The following is a 19,584-nucleotide window of genomic DNA, read 5'->3' as shown; positions in this document are numbered from 1 at the left end:
GCTGTATGTCCAAGAATCTGACAATTCTTGCATCTCATGGGATTTGCGTAATATGGCCGAACTTTGGTGGTATACCAAGAGATATCTACTTTTTCTGGTAAATGATACGAGTCAAATGTTAATAAAACCACACCACTCGGAGTTGATTTACCGTCAACAAATTTCGGGAACTTAAATACAGAGACAACACCCTGTTCGCTTAAATTTTCAATAATTTCGCTCTCTGATACTTCATTCAGGCAAGGTGCGTAAATAGTGCCTTTAGTGCAATTGAGGTTATTGTGAAGCTCTATTTTTACATTGCAGACTCCTATAAGGTGTGTAGTGGCGATAAATTTTTTTGCAATGTTGTTGTTTTTTACTAGGAACAACAAATTACCGTCCCTAAGTTCCGAAATACTTACAATTTCTGTGCTTATGTTTTTTAGGGCTTTGTGAACCGCGAAGCATGAATATTTGTTAAGTGGCCGGTTGGAATTTATGGCGCTTGCAATCAAGTATTTGGGGTTATCTTTTTTAATGGCTGGTAATGTGGGAAAGTTTTCACTAATAACGTTTTGAGTCTTTTTTCTTTTAGTTTTTGGGCTTGCTGATAACAGGGAAAACCTGTTATCACCAAGAGGGTGTCCCCCGGGGGACATAATGAATAAACACTACACTACACTTTGCACAACGATACACGTGGCTGTTCGAATTGGTTAGAAAATAGTATGAGTGTATAAAAATGCAGAATACGCTTTGAAAATAAAGAGCACAAAATAAATCACCAGAAACACTGTACGCACAACCTTCCGCGTTGAGTATCAGTCGATGACTGAATTGAAATATATAAAATAAATGTTTCTATTTTTGAAGTATTGCATTTATTTCTATTTACTTTTGTCTTGAAGCTTTGTCATCTGTCAATCTAATAAGAGTAGCAATGCTCATCTCGTTTCAATTTCTCCAGTAATTTAAAAAAATTGAATGAAAGTGTGGATCGAACTAGTAATTGGTAATTAAGGTTTTATATGTTCGTAATAAAAATATTTACCTTTGCTGAAACTTTTTTCAAAAGTAAAGATATTAATAGTAACTTTTACTCCGCCGGCAACCAATTCAACGAAGGATATAATTAAACGATTTCTAGCTCTCGGTACTCGCTAGCAGCCAAGGTAGAGTTGTCCGTGTGAAAAACGTGGAGTACCTAGATGCTTACCTGAACCATCACAGTTTTCTCTCTTGATTCTTATGTACGAGTAAAGTGATCGAGAAAGCTATGTTCAACTGGAACTACGGGATTCTGAATTGAAACGATAAGTTGGTGGGAATTATTGGAACTGACGGAATCAAAACAGAGTATCTTTTTGCCCTCCAGTAATGATGGTGGCTTGTACAATGGATCTTGTTAGGCCCGTAAGCCGCCAGCGGGTACCTTTGCATAATTGCGGTGGATCCAAGTTACGCATTAGCTGGTATATACTCAAACTAAGCAAGACTCGTGACTGTTAAAATCCTAAAACATACCAAATCTTTTCTGTATTGGCATAACGAATTTTTCAAGTATCTTCTCAGTTTAAGCCATGCTCGGGTACAGCGCGAATCTATTCAAGGTGTTATCAGTGGAACAGTTAATTAGGTTTTTTTTTTATTATTTCTTTTTTTGTATTTTTCAATCCAATCATCAACAATTAATAAACACATTAAAATAAATTGTTTCTGTCCGAATGATTTCTACCACCTTCGAAATTATCAGTTTGCTTTGGCAATCTCAATGCCAAAAGCTTTCTCAGACCTAAGATATAATATAAATTTTGAAGCACAGTGCGATTTGCTTATGATGAACTCGCATGAGATAGAAACTCTATTATAGAGTATCATTCTTCAAGTCACAATTCAACCATATGAAAAAAAGCGCTAAAAACTAAAAATTGTTTTTTTTTATATCAATTATGAATATAATATTGTTATGCTTTATTTGACTTCAACAGAAAAATTTTAAACAAGAACCATTTGAAGCTAACTGTTTTCATCTATATAGCCTAAAGAAGACGCAATATATAGTAAGTCCTAGAATTTACTGATATTGTATATTTAATGTTTTACCCATTTTTCAAACCATCATATCTACAGCCAGCCAAAGCTGTTGATATAATGGAGAAGATTGATGGGATTTAGATTGGCGCACTGCCCCAGGCTGTGATAGAAAAGAGCACCCCGTGACGTTAATCGTCTAGCTCCCATGTCCGGACATTTACAGAGAAAGTGCTCAACAGTATCTTTCTCTGAAAGGTCCCCACAGCTTCTACAATGGGGGTTAAATGGTAGACACAGCTACGAGCTTGGAAATTGAATGGCGATGAATCCAAAGGACTTTCTGAGTCCTTCGGTTATTGCACTGGGGCCAAAGAGTTTTCGAAATAGCACATAAAGAAATGGAGCTTCATCTTTTCTGCGCTTTCCTAAGAAATAATTTGTACTTACCCTATAACAATTGTCAGGGCGTCTACTGCATGTCCTTGTATTGGATTTACATGTTCATATGAATATTTGTACTATTTACACGTCATTAGCAGAGGCTAGAGTCTATTATTGGTAATAGTGATTAATCACTGTTGTCTAAATACCGACCCAAGATGAATTAATTTATAAAAGTAAATTTCTTTTAAGTTAGTGATATGAAAACAATAATATTGTGATTTATATATTTAATCAAAATTTTGTGTTTTAAAAACAATCAATGTGATTTTATATTTTTACAAAATGTGCATGCTTTTACATGAAAACCGTTGCATTAATTTTTTTTTTTTTGGTTATCAGCAAGTGTGGATGAGAAAACGTCTGCATTACATACGTTTATCGAACGAAATATACTTCTAGATACTGTAGTAAAAAAGCATTTAGTGAAATATTCAGAAACTAATAAAATGTACATAGTACAACACTGTGAAACACACTTCTGCGAAACTACTTTGAACTTGAAGGTTTTGCAGGAAGATCAGCCAACCAATGGACCAGTAATTCGTTGCCAATTATTAAGAATTGAATATCCGACTTTGTTCACTACTACTCCATTATACCCATTATATAAGAATTAGTTCTAAAAAATGCATATTTGAAAATATTATATTATACTTATAATTTAAACTATTATTAAGATTATGCAAAAAAAAATATTGTAATATATATTAATATAGTAACTCTTCAAATTTACCCCCTAATTTATATATATATAATAATTATAACACAAGCCTAAAAATAATAAATTTTTTTATTATTTTATTAGGAAAACTATTCAAAACCATCCAAGCACATGTACCCTTAAAATAGACCAAAAATCGCATAGGTATAGCGTGTAAAAAAATTTATAGAATAAAGACATTTACGCAAAAAAGGACGCAAAGAAGTACGGAACGTAGAATAACAGCGTCTATTTAAATAACTTGGAGCACACATATGTATATATGTACACTCCGTTGCTCTTTTCAGTCCGAATTGTTTTTCAGTACTATTGTATAACAGGCGTCTGTCGAGTGTTCGCTCGCCATCCAACCCTTAAAGTACTCAACAATACTCACTCAATGACGTTCGCAAACGAGTGATAAAAACAAGTTGAATTTGTCCGGCCCACCACTTAGTCAACACTGTGGTAAGTTTGGTTTGACTTAACTAGACTAAGGGATGCTGTATACAGATGTGGTTTTGTGCCAACAGTTTGTTCCTGTTTCTGAAGATGTTCGTGCGAGTAAACGCGGATAATACTTCGGCACGTATAGAAAGTTCCCTTCTACATGTACTTATATGTATGAAGGGCCGTTGTCGGTCATAAAAAGTTAACTGTCAAAAGGCGGAAGCCACTCAGAACATACACGTCGTATACAAAACATCAGAAAACACCTCATCCGCCCAGATGGTTATACCCAAGCATGTCTTCCTCTTGATGCCGGATATACAAGCAATAAAGCGGTTATGTGTGGTATTTTGTTATATATTTGGAAAAAAAGGTTATGAATAACAATGAAGTGAAACGGCATAAAATGGTCGAATGAAAATAAAGATACAAAAGTGAAAAGCAGCAGATGCACAGAGTAGCAAGTGAGATTTATGTGAGAAATGCTTTGGGAAATATTACAAATCAAGCGGATATACGAGTTTAATTCCAAGTGTGAAGTGACTTAAATAATTGAATACACGTGATTGTACTGATTGTACTATTAAGCTCCGCTAATGAAATTTTCTATGTCAATAAAAATTCGTCAGAAGTGCCAAAATAAATTAAATATTTATCGTTCACCATGAACAAGGAATACCCAGGAACTGCTGTTCTTTCAATATCAAAGAAAAGTGAATTCAACCACCTTGCAGGAAGTAAATGCAGTTTTTTCCAAATTATTACATACTAAATATTTAGAAAGCCAAATAAAACGAAATAAAATTAAATTAAATTAAATTAAATACATTACGACAGAATAAAATTAAATAAAAACATAAAAATTCAATAAAATAAATAAGCAATAAAAAAAATAAAAAAAAAAGAATTCAGATAGAATAAAGCAAAATAAACACTAAAAAATAAAAAATTAAGTGTAGAATAAAAACAAAATAAAATAAAATGAAATGAAATAAAATAAAAATAAAAAATTAAGAAAAGATTAAGAGAAAATAAACTAAAGATTATACAATTAAACTTAATGAATTAAATCAAATAATGTAAAATAAAATAAAATAAAATAAAATAAAATAAAATAAAATAAAATAAAATAAAATAAAATAAAATAAAATAGAATAAAATAAAATAAAATATAAACGTTGGGGGAAGGATAAGTATGGATAAGTTCGTGCGGTATTACAACAGATGGCGTAACTTGATTATTATTCCATCGATCCACATTTCCAAACATTCATTGGAGAGCTACTGTCGTAAGGCACAAACGTCAGTATAAGTTTTTTATTTGAAGCGTAAACAACAATATTTTTACCACACTTGAAAATGTCGAATTTCGTGCCAAATAATGTGTTTTTGCGGGGAATTCTTCTTCATTATTTTAATATGAAGAAAAAAGCAGCCGAAAGTCATCGTATCTTGGTGGAAGTTTATGGTGAGCATGCTCTAGCTGAGCGAACGTGCCAGAAGTGGTTTGCACGCTTTAAAAGTGGTGATTTTGGCCGCGCCGCCAAAGTTCATGGATACCGAATTGGAGGAATTGCTCGATCAAGATCCGGCTCAAACGCAAGAAGAGGTTGCAAAAACTTTGGGAGTTGATCAATCAACCATTTCCAAACGTTTAAAAGCCATGGGAATGATCCGAAATTCAAATTTCGAAAAAAAACCGCATGAACTTATTCATAGACCTATTAGCGCGTCTACATTTTTCGCAAACATCGAAACTACGTACATATTTTCTTAGCAGCGAGCCTCATCTATTTAAGTTTCGCTTTGGCAGATAGTGGCTAGATAGTTTGATGGAGCATGACTTCCCAGTACCTGAGGGGGTTAAATCCCAACAAAAATGATCGCAGCATGGAAGGCAAAAACAATACACGGTGTTCATCCCCATGACCTTGAAATGGAATGGATAGACGCACAATCATCCAATTTATGGTTGAAAAGAGGAAAATTATTTTCTGAAATTGAAGGTTTCGCAATAGATAGCAGGACCGAGTTATTCCAACAAGAAATTTCCGAAAGTCGATATATGGCGAGGTAATAGAAGAAAGGTGCAGAAGGTGCGGCATTTATGGTGAAGCAATTGACCATGTAATTGCTGGATGTAGCGTACTTGCCGCCCGTGAATATGTTATGAGACATAACAATTTAGCGAAGATCCTCCACCAACAACTTGCGATAAAACACGGTCTCTTACAAGAAGAAGTGTTGTATTTTAGATATGAACAAAAGGCAATATTGGAGAGTGCAAATTTTAAACTGTACTGGCAGATTTATATCCACAAATTAAACAGCATTTGAAAACAAACCTGACATCATCTTGTTCGACGAGGCAAATAAAACAATCGAGGTAATTTATATAGCGGTGCCTCTTAATCGCAACATCCAAAGCGCATACTCCACTAAAATATCAAATGATTTTGAATTATACGAGTATTATCAAATCAATCGCATGGGCGTTCAACTTGGACTATGCCCCATCAGAGCACAATCCCTTCACAATTTTATCCCTGACGTGTAATCTCCGTCAATTGCCGAGATAGATTAAACTGACTTCAAATAAAACTAAATTAAAATAAATCAAATAAAAATAAAAAATTCAAATAAAATGAAATAAAAATTTAAATAAAAATAAAATAAGTAAATTAAAATAAAATTAAATTAAAATTTAAATAAAAATAAAATAAAACCTGGCATCATCTTGTTCGACAAGATAAGTAAAACAATCGAGGTAATTGATATAGCGGTGCCTCTTAATCGCAACATCCAAAGCACATACTCCACCAAAATATAAAAGTATGAAGCTTTGGCCATAAAACTAAAACGGATGTACAAAGCGAGGGAAGTGAATATAATTCCAATAATTATATCGTCCACTGGATTAGTGTCTAAGCAACTAACCAAAAATTTGAAGAAGTATGACTGCCAACACTTCTTGTGCAATAGTTCGTAGATTTTTAAATATTTAAGCAATAGCAATCGCATGGGCGTAGAACTTGCACTACGCCCCACCAGAGCACAATCCCATGAAAATTTAATACGAGATGTGTAATATCCGGCAGTAGCCGAGATGGATTAAGCTCAAAAAAAAAATTATAAAAAAAAAAAAATAAAATAAAATAAAATAAAATAAAATAAAGTAAAATAAAATAAAATGAAATAAAACAAAATGAAATAAAACAAAACAAAACAAAATTAAATAAAATAAAATAACATAAAGTATATTATTGGGACGTTGAATTAGTTTTAAAGGTTTTTTTCGAAGATTTGGGGCTTTATTGTGAAAAAACGGTACAAAATATTTTATTCGAAGTATTGGCCATCGCTAGCTACAACTTTCGCCCATCTTTCGGGCAATTTCCGGATGCCGTTTCTCCAAAATTCTGGCCGCTGCTTGGCTATCCATGACTCAACCCATATTTTGGTAGCCTCGTACGAGGAGAACCGCTGGTCCGCCAAATCGAGACTCATATGCCGGAACAAATGATAATCGGAGGGAGCTATGTCTGGACTATACGGCGGGTGGGGTAACACTTCCCAGCCAAGCGTTCCAAGGTATTTTTTGACAGGTTGAGCAACATGCGGTCGAGCGTTGTCATGTTGCAAAATAACCTTTTCTTTCAATGCCCGGCTTAAACGCATCAATTGCAGTCGGTAACGATCCCCCGTGATTGTTTCGCCCGGTTGGAGCAGCTCAAAATATACGACGGCGACCTGATCCCACCAAATGCAGAGCATGATTTTCTTGCCGTGAATATTCTGCTTGGCCGTCGACGTTGATGCGTGGCCGGGCAAACCCCATGATTTTTTGCGTTTTGGGTTTTCGTAGTGGATCCATTTTTCGTCGCCAGTCACCACCCGATGCAAAAAACCCTTCCGATTTTGTCGCTCGATCAGCAATTCGCACGTAAAAAATCGCCGTTCGACGTCGCGCAGCTTCAACTCGTACGGGACCCAATGTCCTTGCTTTTGGATCATTCCCATCGCTTTTAGACGCTTGCAAACGGTTGATTTATCAACGCCCAATGATGCAGCAAGCTCTTCTTGGGTTTGGCACGAGTCCTCGTTTACCAATTCCCCCAATTCCGCGCCCTCGAACTTTTTGGGCTGGCCAAGACGCTCCTTGTCTTCGGTGTGAAAATCACCACTTTTGAATCGTCGAAACCAGTACTCACATGTTGAAATCGACGGAGTATGGTCTGGGTAGGCCTCCTGCAGCAATTCACGGGCTTGGGCTGTATTTTTTTTCAAATTGAAGCAGAAAAGCAAAGCTTCCCGCAAATTGCGTTTCGACGGCACGAAAGTTGACATACTCGGAGCACGAAAACACTGCGTTGTTTATACTTCAGCGAAATGACAGATACTGATAAACAAAGCCTAGGGATGAGGCTTTGTCATGAATATATATTCAGTATTGCCAACGCGATAAAGTGATAAATAGCGCCATCTGTGTGCCACCTTTAAAACTAATTCAACCTCCTAATAAAATAAAATAAATTAAAATAAAACCAATAAAAAATAAAAATTAAAATTAAGATTATACAATTAAATATAATGAATTAAATCAAAAAATATAAGCTAAGATAAAATAATACAAAGCAAAATGTAAGTAAAATAAATAAACAATAAAAAATATAAATAAAATAAAAATTGAAACAAAAATTATACAATAAAATAGAATGAATTAAATAATTTAAAATACAGTAAAATAAAATAAAAACACAAGTAAAAAAAAAAATTAAATAAGAAAAAAATATATAATAAAGTAAAATGAAATAAAATAAAGGCTAAAAAAAAATAAATAAAACAAAATGAAAAATTAAAGAAATTTTAAGAAATATAACAAAATAACATAAAAATAATATAAAACGTAATAAAAAACTTATTGAAAATACTTTGAAATTTGTATTAATCGAATTTTAAATTAATAGATATAGATCAAATAATACTGTCTTCATACGAAAAGTAATGGGGCATCTTTTCTTATTTAGTTGACTTCAGAGATAACATATTTTTAGTTAATTCATTTACGAACACTTGTTCCTAAACCCATTACGGCTCAAAGCCACCACGACAAAAGCAACTTAGAATTTTGAATTTTAAACATTAGAAGCGTAAGGAACGATTCATAGTTCGAAACCCGACCACGTTGAACTCAAAATATAAGATTTGCATATACATTATTGCTTATAATTATGTACTCGTATGCATTGTAAACCCAACATGACATTTGAATATCGGCTTATTGCTTACACACACAAGCAAGTATACATGTGTTGCCTTTAAATTTAAAAAAAGAGTTAAGTCATAAAACGGTGTAATATCCAGAGCACGCCAACTTTTTTATATCTATATTAACAGATTTACGGCATCGATGTAACCCAACCGAAATAAAAATCATGAAAACAAATTTTACCAGCAATCACTCGTTCCAGGACAATGGCACACCTCCGGGTGCATTTCGCCATAACATATAATGTTCTGTGAATAAGTCCAGATGGTAACGCAGAACATTGATTTTGAAACACATATGTATACATAAACTCCAAGCTGGTTTTGCATTGAATTTTTAGTTATTTGTTCGAAATCTAGGGCAAGAGACCACTGAAAAAACGAAAAATCTGTGAAAAAACTTTTAAATTTTACCCGTACTGCCACTTTACACGACAGATATTTATTCATAATTTTTACATATGGCTCTTAAGTAAACAACTTGGCTTTTTAGCGCTTCACAAAGGTGTTGATAACGTCAATATTTAGCCAATATTTTTCCGCTTGAAGATGAACGACTAGTTCTAGGAAGTAAAGATACCAAAGACATTTAGAGATGTACGTGAAAAATTTACTATTTTATATATTTCATTAGAATTAAACCATTAATTAAAAACCCATATATACTCATTGCCCTTAGCCAAAATACTCGTAAGCATTGCCCTAGTAATTGAAGTGATCCATCAAACCTTATAAACTGCTCGGCTCATCGCACAAGGATATGTTCTCTTCGCACAAATTACGAATCAAATAATCTAGTTTACTTTGCACAACACTACTATTTTGTGCGAATTTCCCACAGCATTTTCATCCTGCCTTGCATTGTACAGTGACTGGATATATATATTTACATGCATTTTTATATATACATACAATATATACATGAGTAATATATTATATTTTCTTTGTTCTTCTGAAAGCTATCCCTAATTTTATTGTGGCTTTATGGGAACCTATCTATAAGTATAAAATATAGTTAAACATTATTTTTTAAATAAAGCCAGGGGTTTTATTTTTTGGATATTTGTGAAGGAGTTTAAAAGAGAAGATTAAATAATATCGATATCTAAATATTTTTTACCTAGTTTATTGAGAAGTACATTTTTCCATGGGAATTCAAGGATAATTTTCAAAATTTTATGAGCAAGGGTAGATATTACATAAAAAATACGTGCATTGTATAATACAAATTTAAGGCAAAAACAAATTTCACAATTCACGGCGATTTTTGTGCCTCTTGAAACTTGCATATATGGCAGAACAATAACTTTGATAAAAATTCCGATTAAAGATTGTGAAATTTTTGTGAAAATATGTTGACTTTTTTTTAATTTTCACAAAATTGGAGACTGGGACTTTATGCTTTTCGTGGGAAAATGAATCATAATTTCATACAAAAAATTATTATATTAAATGAGTTATAAATTTATTCTCAAAATTTGCCAATAAGTCCTTGTGGTACAGTTATCTAACGCAGTATGTATATACATACGAAGTGTGTTCAAAAAATAAGGCGAATTTTCATATTTCGCGGGTTAGTACACTCGTCTCGAAGATATGTTTACGATTTTAGCACTATAGCAGGGTTTAGTTTGTTTGTGAGAGGCATAAATAAGACCAGTGATTTGCTATCGAAAAAAATTAATCAAAGTAGTTGCATCAAATTTTGTGTAACGGGAATTAAGTGCTCAAAAATACTTCAAATGTTGACAGTGGCATACGGCAAGAGTACTCTGAGTCAAAAAAGTGTTTACAAGCGCTAAAAGCTTTTCACAGAAGGTCGAGAAGATGTAAATGACGACGCTCGCTCTGGACGCCCCAACACATCAAGAGCCGATGAAAATGTTGTGGAAGTGAAGAAAATTGTTATGATTGTTATGTTATATTATTATACATATTGATATGTTATAGAATCGTCGAATCACAATTAGAGAAGTTGCTAAGGATGTCGGCAAAGTCGGCATATTAGTGGGCTCATGCCATGCAATCTTTTCAGAAATTTTGGGCATGAAGCCTGTGGCAGCGAAGTTCGTTCCTGGATTTTTGCTGGATTTTTTACCAAAAACAACGTCGCCTGAGCATCGCTCAGGAATTGTTGAATGTAGTCAACGATGACTTTAAAAGGATCATAACTGGTGACGAATTATGGTTATACTCGTATGATTATGACATCGAAACCAAGGCCCAATCGTCCCAATGGAAGAGTCCAGGAGAGCCATTAGTCGACAGCAGAAAATCGCCGAACACGCAAAACACTTGCGTGCCTATCACAAACAAACTTAATCTTCTATATTGCTAAAACCATGAAAATATCTTCGAGATGAATGTACCAACATAAAAAATAATAATAATCCAAAGTCGAATGTACGTAGCCCGCGAAATTTGAAAATTCGCCTAATTTTTTTAACACACCTCGTATGTACGTATGTGTATACTTAGATATGTATTATATGTATATTGGACGCGTACACCCTTTGTTAGATGTTTTGATGAGCCTCTCCTCCATTTTGGGATGGTTTTTACATGAAGATTTTTTAATGGCAGAAATGTACTTTGAAATGTCTGCCGATCGGTGGCCAATATTTTCAAAACGATTTGTATATCTTTTCGTGTTTCATACTCACAGCAGATCTCAAGCTCGGGACCAACCAAATTGTAGTCACGCGCAAGCCATTCGGCTCTGGCAGTCATAGCGGGGGATACTGAAGGTTCGTCAATATTTTTAGATTGTACTGTGCTAATTGTTTTAGCTTTTATACGAACGCATTTCATCGAGCAAACATAACGACAAATGATTTTCCGGCTATATCATGAGTAGTGAAAAGGAATAAAGGGCACATTTTCAGCAAGTACAGCTACAGTCCGCACCAAACCAATTTCGGTACTTACGGCTTGTGCGTGTTTGGTACAGAGAAATTTCTGCACACATAGCGGACGTAAACTTAAGAAAAACACCTCAAATATATTTTTATTCCAATGAAAGGAAGCCCATTTTCAGAATTATTTCCTTGACTTAAAGAAACGAGTAGCGGTGTACACGAAGTTATAGCTGGAAGTGTTGATTTAACGCAAGTACGTTTTATTCTCCTTGTTCCTCTGCAGCAGCTTGTCTGTTTAAGTTAAGACCGAAAAACTTCATCTGATGCCTATCTTATTTATAAAGTTCTTCCAGTTATTCATGCGAAGTGTAGTTCTTTTTGATTTGGTGCTTCCATTATGTTCGCGGCTGCCCTTGCTTTCGTTTTCTACCTACAAATACGAATACTTCACTTCTCAAACAAGCCAGAAATTTTTAATAGAACTTTTCTTCGAATGCTCGTACTACCCTCTCGTCTTAATTTGACTCGTCCCCGGGAACCTGCGAGAGTGTGCTCTAAGATCGATTGCTAACTCGCTTTGGCAAATGTTCTCCGCTCGACATTTTTGATGTGGGTTCTGTTAGTTCGAAGTGGTAAAAGTTATTCACACTTCATGTATTTAACTGTCAACAGTGACATGTGAAACATTTTTATATTCTGTCAGCAGATACTTTTCTACATCCTAATTCAAGGTATACCTTTATTATTTGAACAAAAACAATATCGCCTTCATGAACCAGCTGGATTATCCTTTGAATCTGTATGTTGAGACTGCTGTTGAAATTGTTAGCAAGTTTCACGCTCTCTAACATCAAATTCAAGAAAAATTATATTGATATTAAATAGCTCGAGGAGATCCTTCCTGTGTTGATAGAACTAATAGTCTGGAACAGCTCAGAATCATTTTGCACATCCGTAAGACATGGCATGACATATGCAGCTGCCTTGTCGACGAAAAGTAGTAGGTGCCGATCGGTTTGTCTATTTAGCAAGGGTTCTAAAGCTAGTGCTGCGTTGTCCAACAGTTCATATACCGAAAAGCATATCAAGCAAGCATCCTTCCTTTTGAGGAGGTCGGTATATTTTCAGAAATCACTGACGGCGCTCCCAGGCAAGTGGTGTATCTACTAGAATATAGTAATTCAACATTTTTCGTATAAATCTGAAAAGAAATTTGTGGAACTTTGAGAAAAACTCCTATTTGTTCGCTTAATATTGGGGAATTCACAAGGGGGTAGTTAATTGTAGTAATCGTATTGTTATAAATCGTAAGTTTTAAAGGGTAAAAATATATTGGGTAGTCGAAAAAGTCTTTTCGTATTTTGTCAATAGATGTCGTTGGAGTAACTCCAGAGCTACCAATCACATTGTGTCATATCATATGGTGTTAGAAAGGTGACATTTTAAGCTTGATTTAACCAAAAAAAACTTAAATTCGGAAAAGTTAAAAAAAGTTATAGCTGTTCAAAAATGAGTGAAAATAATGAAGAAATTCGATATATTTTGAAATTTTTGTATAAAAAATGGAATAATGCCACGCAAGCCACCAATGAAATTTGTGAAGTTTACGGAGACGATGCTGTATCAGTTCGTGTAGCACAACAATGGTTCGCTCGCTTCCGTTCTGGAAATTTCGATGTGAAAGATGCACCTCGCTCCGGTCGACCTATCGTTGAAAAAGTCGATGAAATTATGGAAAAGATTGGTCAGGAGCTGCCATTACATCGCCAAGGCACTAAACATTCATCATCAAACGGTTTTGAACCATTTAGAAAAGGCTGGTTACAAAAAGAAGCTCGATGTTTGGGTATCACATGAATTGTCTGTGAAAAATTTAATGGACCGAATTAACATCTGCAATTCTTTCCTGAAACGAAATGAAATCGAACCATTTCTGGAGCGAATGGTAACAGGAGACGAAAAGTGGATCAAATACGACAATAATGTGCGAAAAAGATCATGGTGCAAGGGTGGTGAAGCTCAACAAATAGTCGCAAAGACAGGGTTGACGCCTCGAAAGGTAATGCTGTGTGTTTGGTGGGATTGGAAAGGAATCATCCACTATGAGCGGCTCCAGCCTGCTCGAACGATCTTGGCTGGGAAGTTTTGATGCATCCACCATATAGCCCTGACCTTGCACCATCGGACTACCATTTGTTTCGGTCAATGCAGAACTCCCTTAATGGAGTAAAGTTGGCTTCAAGAGAAGCCTGTGAAAATTACTTATCGCAGTTTTTCGCCGAGAAACCACAAAAGTTTTACAGTGATGGAATAATGTCTCTAGAAGAAAAATGGCAAAAGGTGGTCGACCAAAATGGTACATATTTGGTGTAATAAAATTCATTATAAATATAAAAAAAATGAGTTGAAGTTTGATTAGAAATACGAAAAGACTTTTTCGACAACCCAATATTTAAAGAATTCATAGAAGTAATATTATGGATTCTCCCAACAGTAAAAACATAATTGGTGTGGTTTCAAATCTTCTGAACTGCATAATAATATGAATTAAGGGCAAGTTGCCGCTCCCTTGCATTGATCAATGGGTAAAGATTGCTACAAATTACTTCATTTAAAACGTTTTGGAAGGTATTTTATTACTCAAGAGTTGTATGGCGATTTACAACAAAATTCTATTCCATCTCGCAAGGCACGATGCACTCATGCTGTTGTAATCAAAATTTTTCTGATTTCAGAAAAATAAAAAATGGCCTGCAGCGTCGTCAGATCTTAATCTTCTCGACTTTTGTGTACGGGCCTATATGCTCAGCGAAATTGGCGTCATGAGAGATCTAAATGAGAGATCAGTTGAAGCATGGCTGAGACAGATTTGGTATCAAGATATACAAATCGTTCTTCAAAGGTTTGCCTCAAACAACAAAAGAGAATGGCGAAAGATTTGAACAAATGAACTAATTGGCGCTCACACACTTCATTGGGTGTTTGGCAGAGCTCCTCCTGCTTAAGTCGACTCCGAACGGCAGATTTTTCATGAGGAGCTTTTCCATGGCAGAAATGCACTCGGAGATTTTGCCATTCTCTAACGTAACGAGCGACCGCTATTAGAAAAGCTTGGTGTTTCACGCACGGAGCTTTGAATCTGCGCGCTTCCGAATGGTAGTCACGCACTATGAAAATGCTCTGTATGCAAAAAATTACTTCGGAAATGACACTACACTTTTATAGAACATTCCGAACCCATTTTTTTGCAGACCTGTGTTATTGATCAGTGTAGCTGTCATTTTTAAAAATCTTGCCAAACCTAGTGCAGTTAATTTAAAAATTTCCTGTTCTGGAGGTTAATAGACAAGTTTTTTATATTATTCATCAATCTCTTGACAGCGGCTGACACCGGACAACGAAATAAAATACTTCGGAAATTGCCGGTTGTAAGGGAATTTCCAACATATCAATATAGCTGTAGGCATAGCATTACAGAGCATTTTCATATAAAAAATTTTCAAATAAAAAATTCACAAACATGGAAACTTCAAAATGCGATATCTCAGTGAAAAATAAAGATATTTAAGCAAACTCAACGGCATTTAAAAGAAGAAGACTTATACTTTAAAATACTATGTTTACTTTTTTATGAAGAGCAAAATATTCGTAGCTACATAACCTCAGAAATGGGCAAAAACAGCGTTTTTTGCACTTTTAGGTTAGGATATCTCAAAATCCTGACGTGATAGAGCAATTTAAACCCCGGATTCGGATTCTACGCAAAAAATTACTTCGAAATGACCCTACAAACAAAACGTTGTTGTCCTGTGTAATTAATAATAATTAATAAAATATATCTATTTTTGTGTTTTAAGTACTTTTAAAGGTTTGCCACTCAGTAACATGTTTGTATTATTGCTTTTTTTTCTTTCAGACAATAATCAAAACTAGATAATTTTAGTCATAAAATCACTATACGCGTGTCTTCATAAAATACATATTTTCATCATGGCATAACAATTAGAACAAAGACATATGGAGTATAAATTCGCACATGCATTCAAACATAATGACTAAAATTAGGGTTTGGTCGGTCCAGCTGAGACTCAGTGAAAAACCGCATGAAAACGATGGCAAAATAAGGCATGAAGAAAGTTTGAATGGAGCAGAGTCAGCTTTATCAACGGGGCCCAGAACGTAAAATGAAAAGTGAGGCATTGACGTCGGTATCGTCTTCATACACCGCACCGAAGGGAAGTGAGAAGAATGAGGCAGCCATCAAATTTCTGCCAACTGCGACTTATGCCTTTAATAACCTTTGTGTCGGTCATTGGCTCGCAAATTCACATATTTTGTGAGTATAAGAACATAAAAAATCATGTGTATGCATATGAGCAAATACATATTTATGTATATACACACATATAAATATCTATGCATATAGCGCTTATTTGGATAAGTTACGGTGTTTATTGCTTTAATCTTCGTAAGGGAAACTGGCACGCATTAGGGTATCCTCTTCTTTGGAAAGCATTTAGTTTCGTAATAGCTCTATTTGTGCTTATCTAAGTTCATTGATTTGTGCTTTTTAAATATACTGGTACACATATAAATTTATTTTTATTAAATGTCGACAAATTAATTCATGTGTATGCAGTATCCTTCCTTCATTGCGGTCGGGGTAGTCTAAAATAATAATAATAAATTTTCGCAATGCTAAAACATTTTTGTACGCTATTAGCGCGTTCCATTCATCCAAACACGTGTTATTTGCTTCGTGTATATTTGACCATTTTACGGGAAGATAATTATTCACATTACCTACTCGTATATACTAGGGCACAAACCAAAGTTTTATGACATTTAATAAAAAGAAACATACAAAAATATTTTTCATTTGAATTTTTTAATCTTGATTAATGTTTATCTTTCCACGCAATCACCATTATTTTCAATCACCATTATCTTCAATACATTTAATCTATGGATCCATTGTTGAAAACAGTCCTAAAAAATACGCCTTTGTAGCTTCTCAAGTTCTACGAGTACATTAGCTGCGTGGATTGTCTCTGTACTGCTTCTGCGATACTACCACTGCATTCAAGCCAAATTTATGAACTATCATTTTTTGTGTCTTTCGTAAATCATGAGCAATTTTTGCCTTCACCAGGCAAACATTTATCCAGTCGGATGAAGATTTTGGCCGTCCATCTCGAGGATTGTACTCCACGGAAAAATTTATAGCCTAGAATTTATGATACCTGTTACAAATCGTTTTAAGGGATGCTGGCTTTGCTTTATCGGCAATTTCGAATGCATTGAAAGTTTCCACAGGCTCAAGTTGACGCCGTGTAAAGAATCGCATGGCGGATTTCTTGCTACGTTTGCTCATCTCCAAACATTTTTCTCAGATTTAGAATGAAACATCATAAGGTTGTTACAAAACGTATACTATTTTTGAATTTTTCGAAAACATATAAAATATCATCAATTTACGGAACTTTGTCCGTTTTGTTATGAAACTATCGGGTGTTTTTTCAAAAGCTTGAGAACTTAAAACAATAATACAAAAAGAATTATTGTTGGAATGCGTTTTTTTTATTATATTCTGGTTGGTAATTTCCTGGCATTTACTTTTTGAATATGACATTCCGCATATGTCCGCCACGGGTACGAGTTACATGGTCCAAGTTTTAACTAGTTTTTCCAATAAATCTGGCCGTATGACGTCAATGGTGGATTGAATATTCCAATAAATCGATTGTTAAGCGCACTGTATGGCAAGTTGCGCTGTCTTGTTGGAGCAAACTGTGGCCGATGTATTCCGGATTAATTTTCGGAAAAAAATTCAATCAGCATAGCTCAACAGCGCTCGCCCTTCTCCGTAGCAGCAGCTCCTTCCTCATTTCGCAATATATAAGAACCTATGATTCCGCTCTATGAATGTGCTCTATTAACATCGCACATAGATTTATTTTTTCTCAAAGTAAATTTCCACAATTTGGAAGCGTTGTTCTGGCGTTAAACGATTCATGACGACTTAGCAAACTTTATTAAACAGAAATACCAATGCCAGCTGTCAGTCCATACTTATCGATACAGATAGTTCTCATGTAGCTAAAAAAAACACCCGATATGTACGTAAATTGTTGTATGCTCTATGTAATGTAGAAAGGTGAGGTGAAAGCAGGAGAGCACTGTGCTGGAATACATTGGATGTTGCATACTTAAGTACATGTGTATGTATGTATGTACGAAAGCAGACTTGTTATTTAATTGATATATATTTGTAAGTAAGCAGCAAAGTCCAAACTTTTACTGCTACTGGCGTAAAAAGTTGCCGCAACAGAAATGCCATAATTAGAAAACAACATTCTATAATTTTAATTTGGTATACCGACATACTCACAAGCATATGCGGCAAAGGTGATTTCGTAATTTCACTAAATGTTGTCATCAAAATGTTAGTTGAAATTTTAAATTTAAAATATGGACTGGAATTATGGACTTTAATTTAAGCGTACGTAACTTCAAGTTGAATTTATTTTAGGTATTTAATTAATCAAATAGTTTGTATAGTTGAATTAATAATAAATAAATAAATGTAAACAAATATGTGTCTTATAATTACATACGCACAAATGTCCAAAATACGACAAGTATAATTTTAGGACTAACTTTTGACGAAGAATGCCATAAAATTAGCGATTTTGTTTTTTCACAATTTTCACAATATTAAAGCTGCAAACTCTTTCAAAAATTAATCTGTGTTACAAAAATAAAAACTTTGAAATCTCATCTTTCATTGCGATGCCACGAATTAGCAACACTAGCAAAATTATTTGGCGTTTCAGAAATTTCAGTGTCAGCAAAAAAATTTTTATTTCTGATTCATTAGTCAAAAAATGTGAAAATGAGCGCACTAAGTACGTCATCGATTAATCAATGAACCAAGGCTGTTATGGGAACTTAGCGCCAATATTGAAACTATTAATTAGGAATTTCTTCAATAAAATTTCCATTCCAACAGCTTACTAATAGATATGAGAACTTAAACGCTGAGCGTAAGTACTTCAAAAAACTATTTTATTATTTCAATTTCCTAACATCACAGCAATTTCCCTGCGGTGATGTGAGATACAGTTTTGCTATAGACACTTGTATTGCTCCAAAAACCACATGAGAACTTCAGGCAGTCGCAATGCAGAAATCAATTTTCAATTGCACTTCATTCAGTTACATTTCCAACTAATGTAAGCATATACACACACACAAATAAATGTCTGAAATGCAGGCATTCCCATGAACAAATCGCACATACCTATTATGCAGGTATTATGTAGGTATGTGTTCATAAGCAGTACATTAGGGTGAATCAATATTAAAATATAATATATAGCTTGTACAAACTTTATCAATATTCTGTGTGTTATTGAAATAAAGGTGAAGTTGTAGGAAGCGACAGCGATTGGCTACTATTAGAGGTTGTATTTTATTTATTTTTAGCAAGATTATGCATGCCTGGATCCGAATTCTTATATATCTTTATTAGGGTTGGCAAAACACCAATCAATAAATCGAAGGTTTGTTTGGCACACCATCGACAGTTTAGAATAGTCATCATGTAGTTTATTTTAAATTGTTCATCAAATTTACTATTCAAGATCAAATACATCAAATTTTCATTTTATGTTGACGACAAAAAACTGATTCATGCTTAGAATTAGAGAAAATAGTGTAAGGTTTTGGTAGCTGCCTGTAAATATTATCTGTGAAAACGGTCCATAAATAAATCGCATGAAACCGATAATTAGGTACTAACTAATTCTATCTGCTAGTAACTTTAACCAAATCGTGGTACTTTTA

The 19,584-nt window shown here is 34.4% G+C and overlaps 1 protein-coding gene across 1 annotated transcript in view; it reads left to right on the top strand.

The window, feature by feature from the left end:
- Positions 1-3,713: 3,713 nt before the first annotated feature.
- LOC129239354 (uncharacterized) overlaps positions 3,714-19,584 on the top strand; it is a 56,971-nt gene continuing 41,100 nt past the window's right edge. The window contains 2 exon segments of the mRNA XM_054874803.1: positions 3,714-4,347; positions 15,653-16,072. Of these exon segments, the coding sequence (XP_054730778.1) occupies positions 15,985-16,072 (88 nt within the window). The 5' untranslated portion in view covers positions 3,714-4,347; positions 15,653-15,984.

This window comes from Anastrepha obliqua, chromosome 2 (assembly GCF_027943255.1).
Source record: "Anastrepha obliqua isolate idAnaObli1 chromosome 2, idAnaObli1_1.0, whole genome shotgun sequence".
Classification (NCBI taxonomy): domain Eukaryota; kingdom Metazoa; phylum Arthropoda; class Insecta; order Diptera; family Tephritidae; genus Anastrepha; species Anastrepha obliqua.
This window is presented reverse-complemented; position numbering and strand designations above follow the sequence as displayed.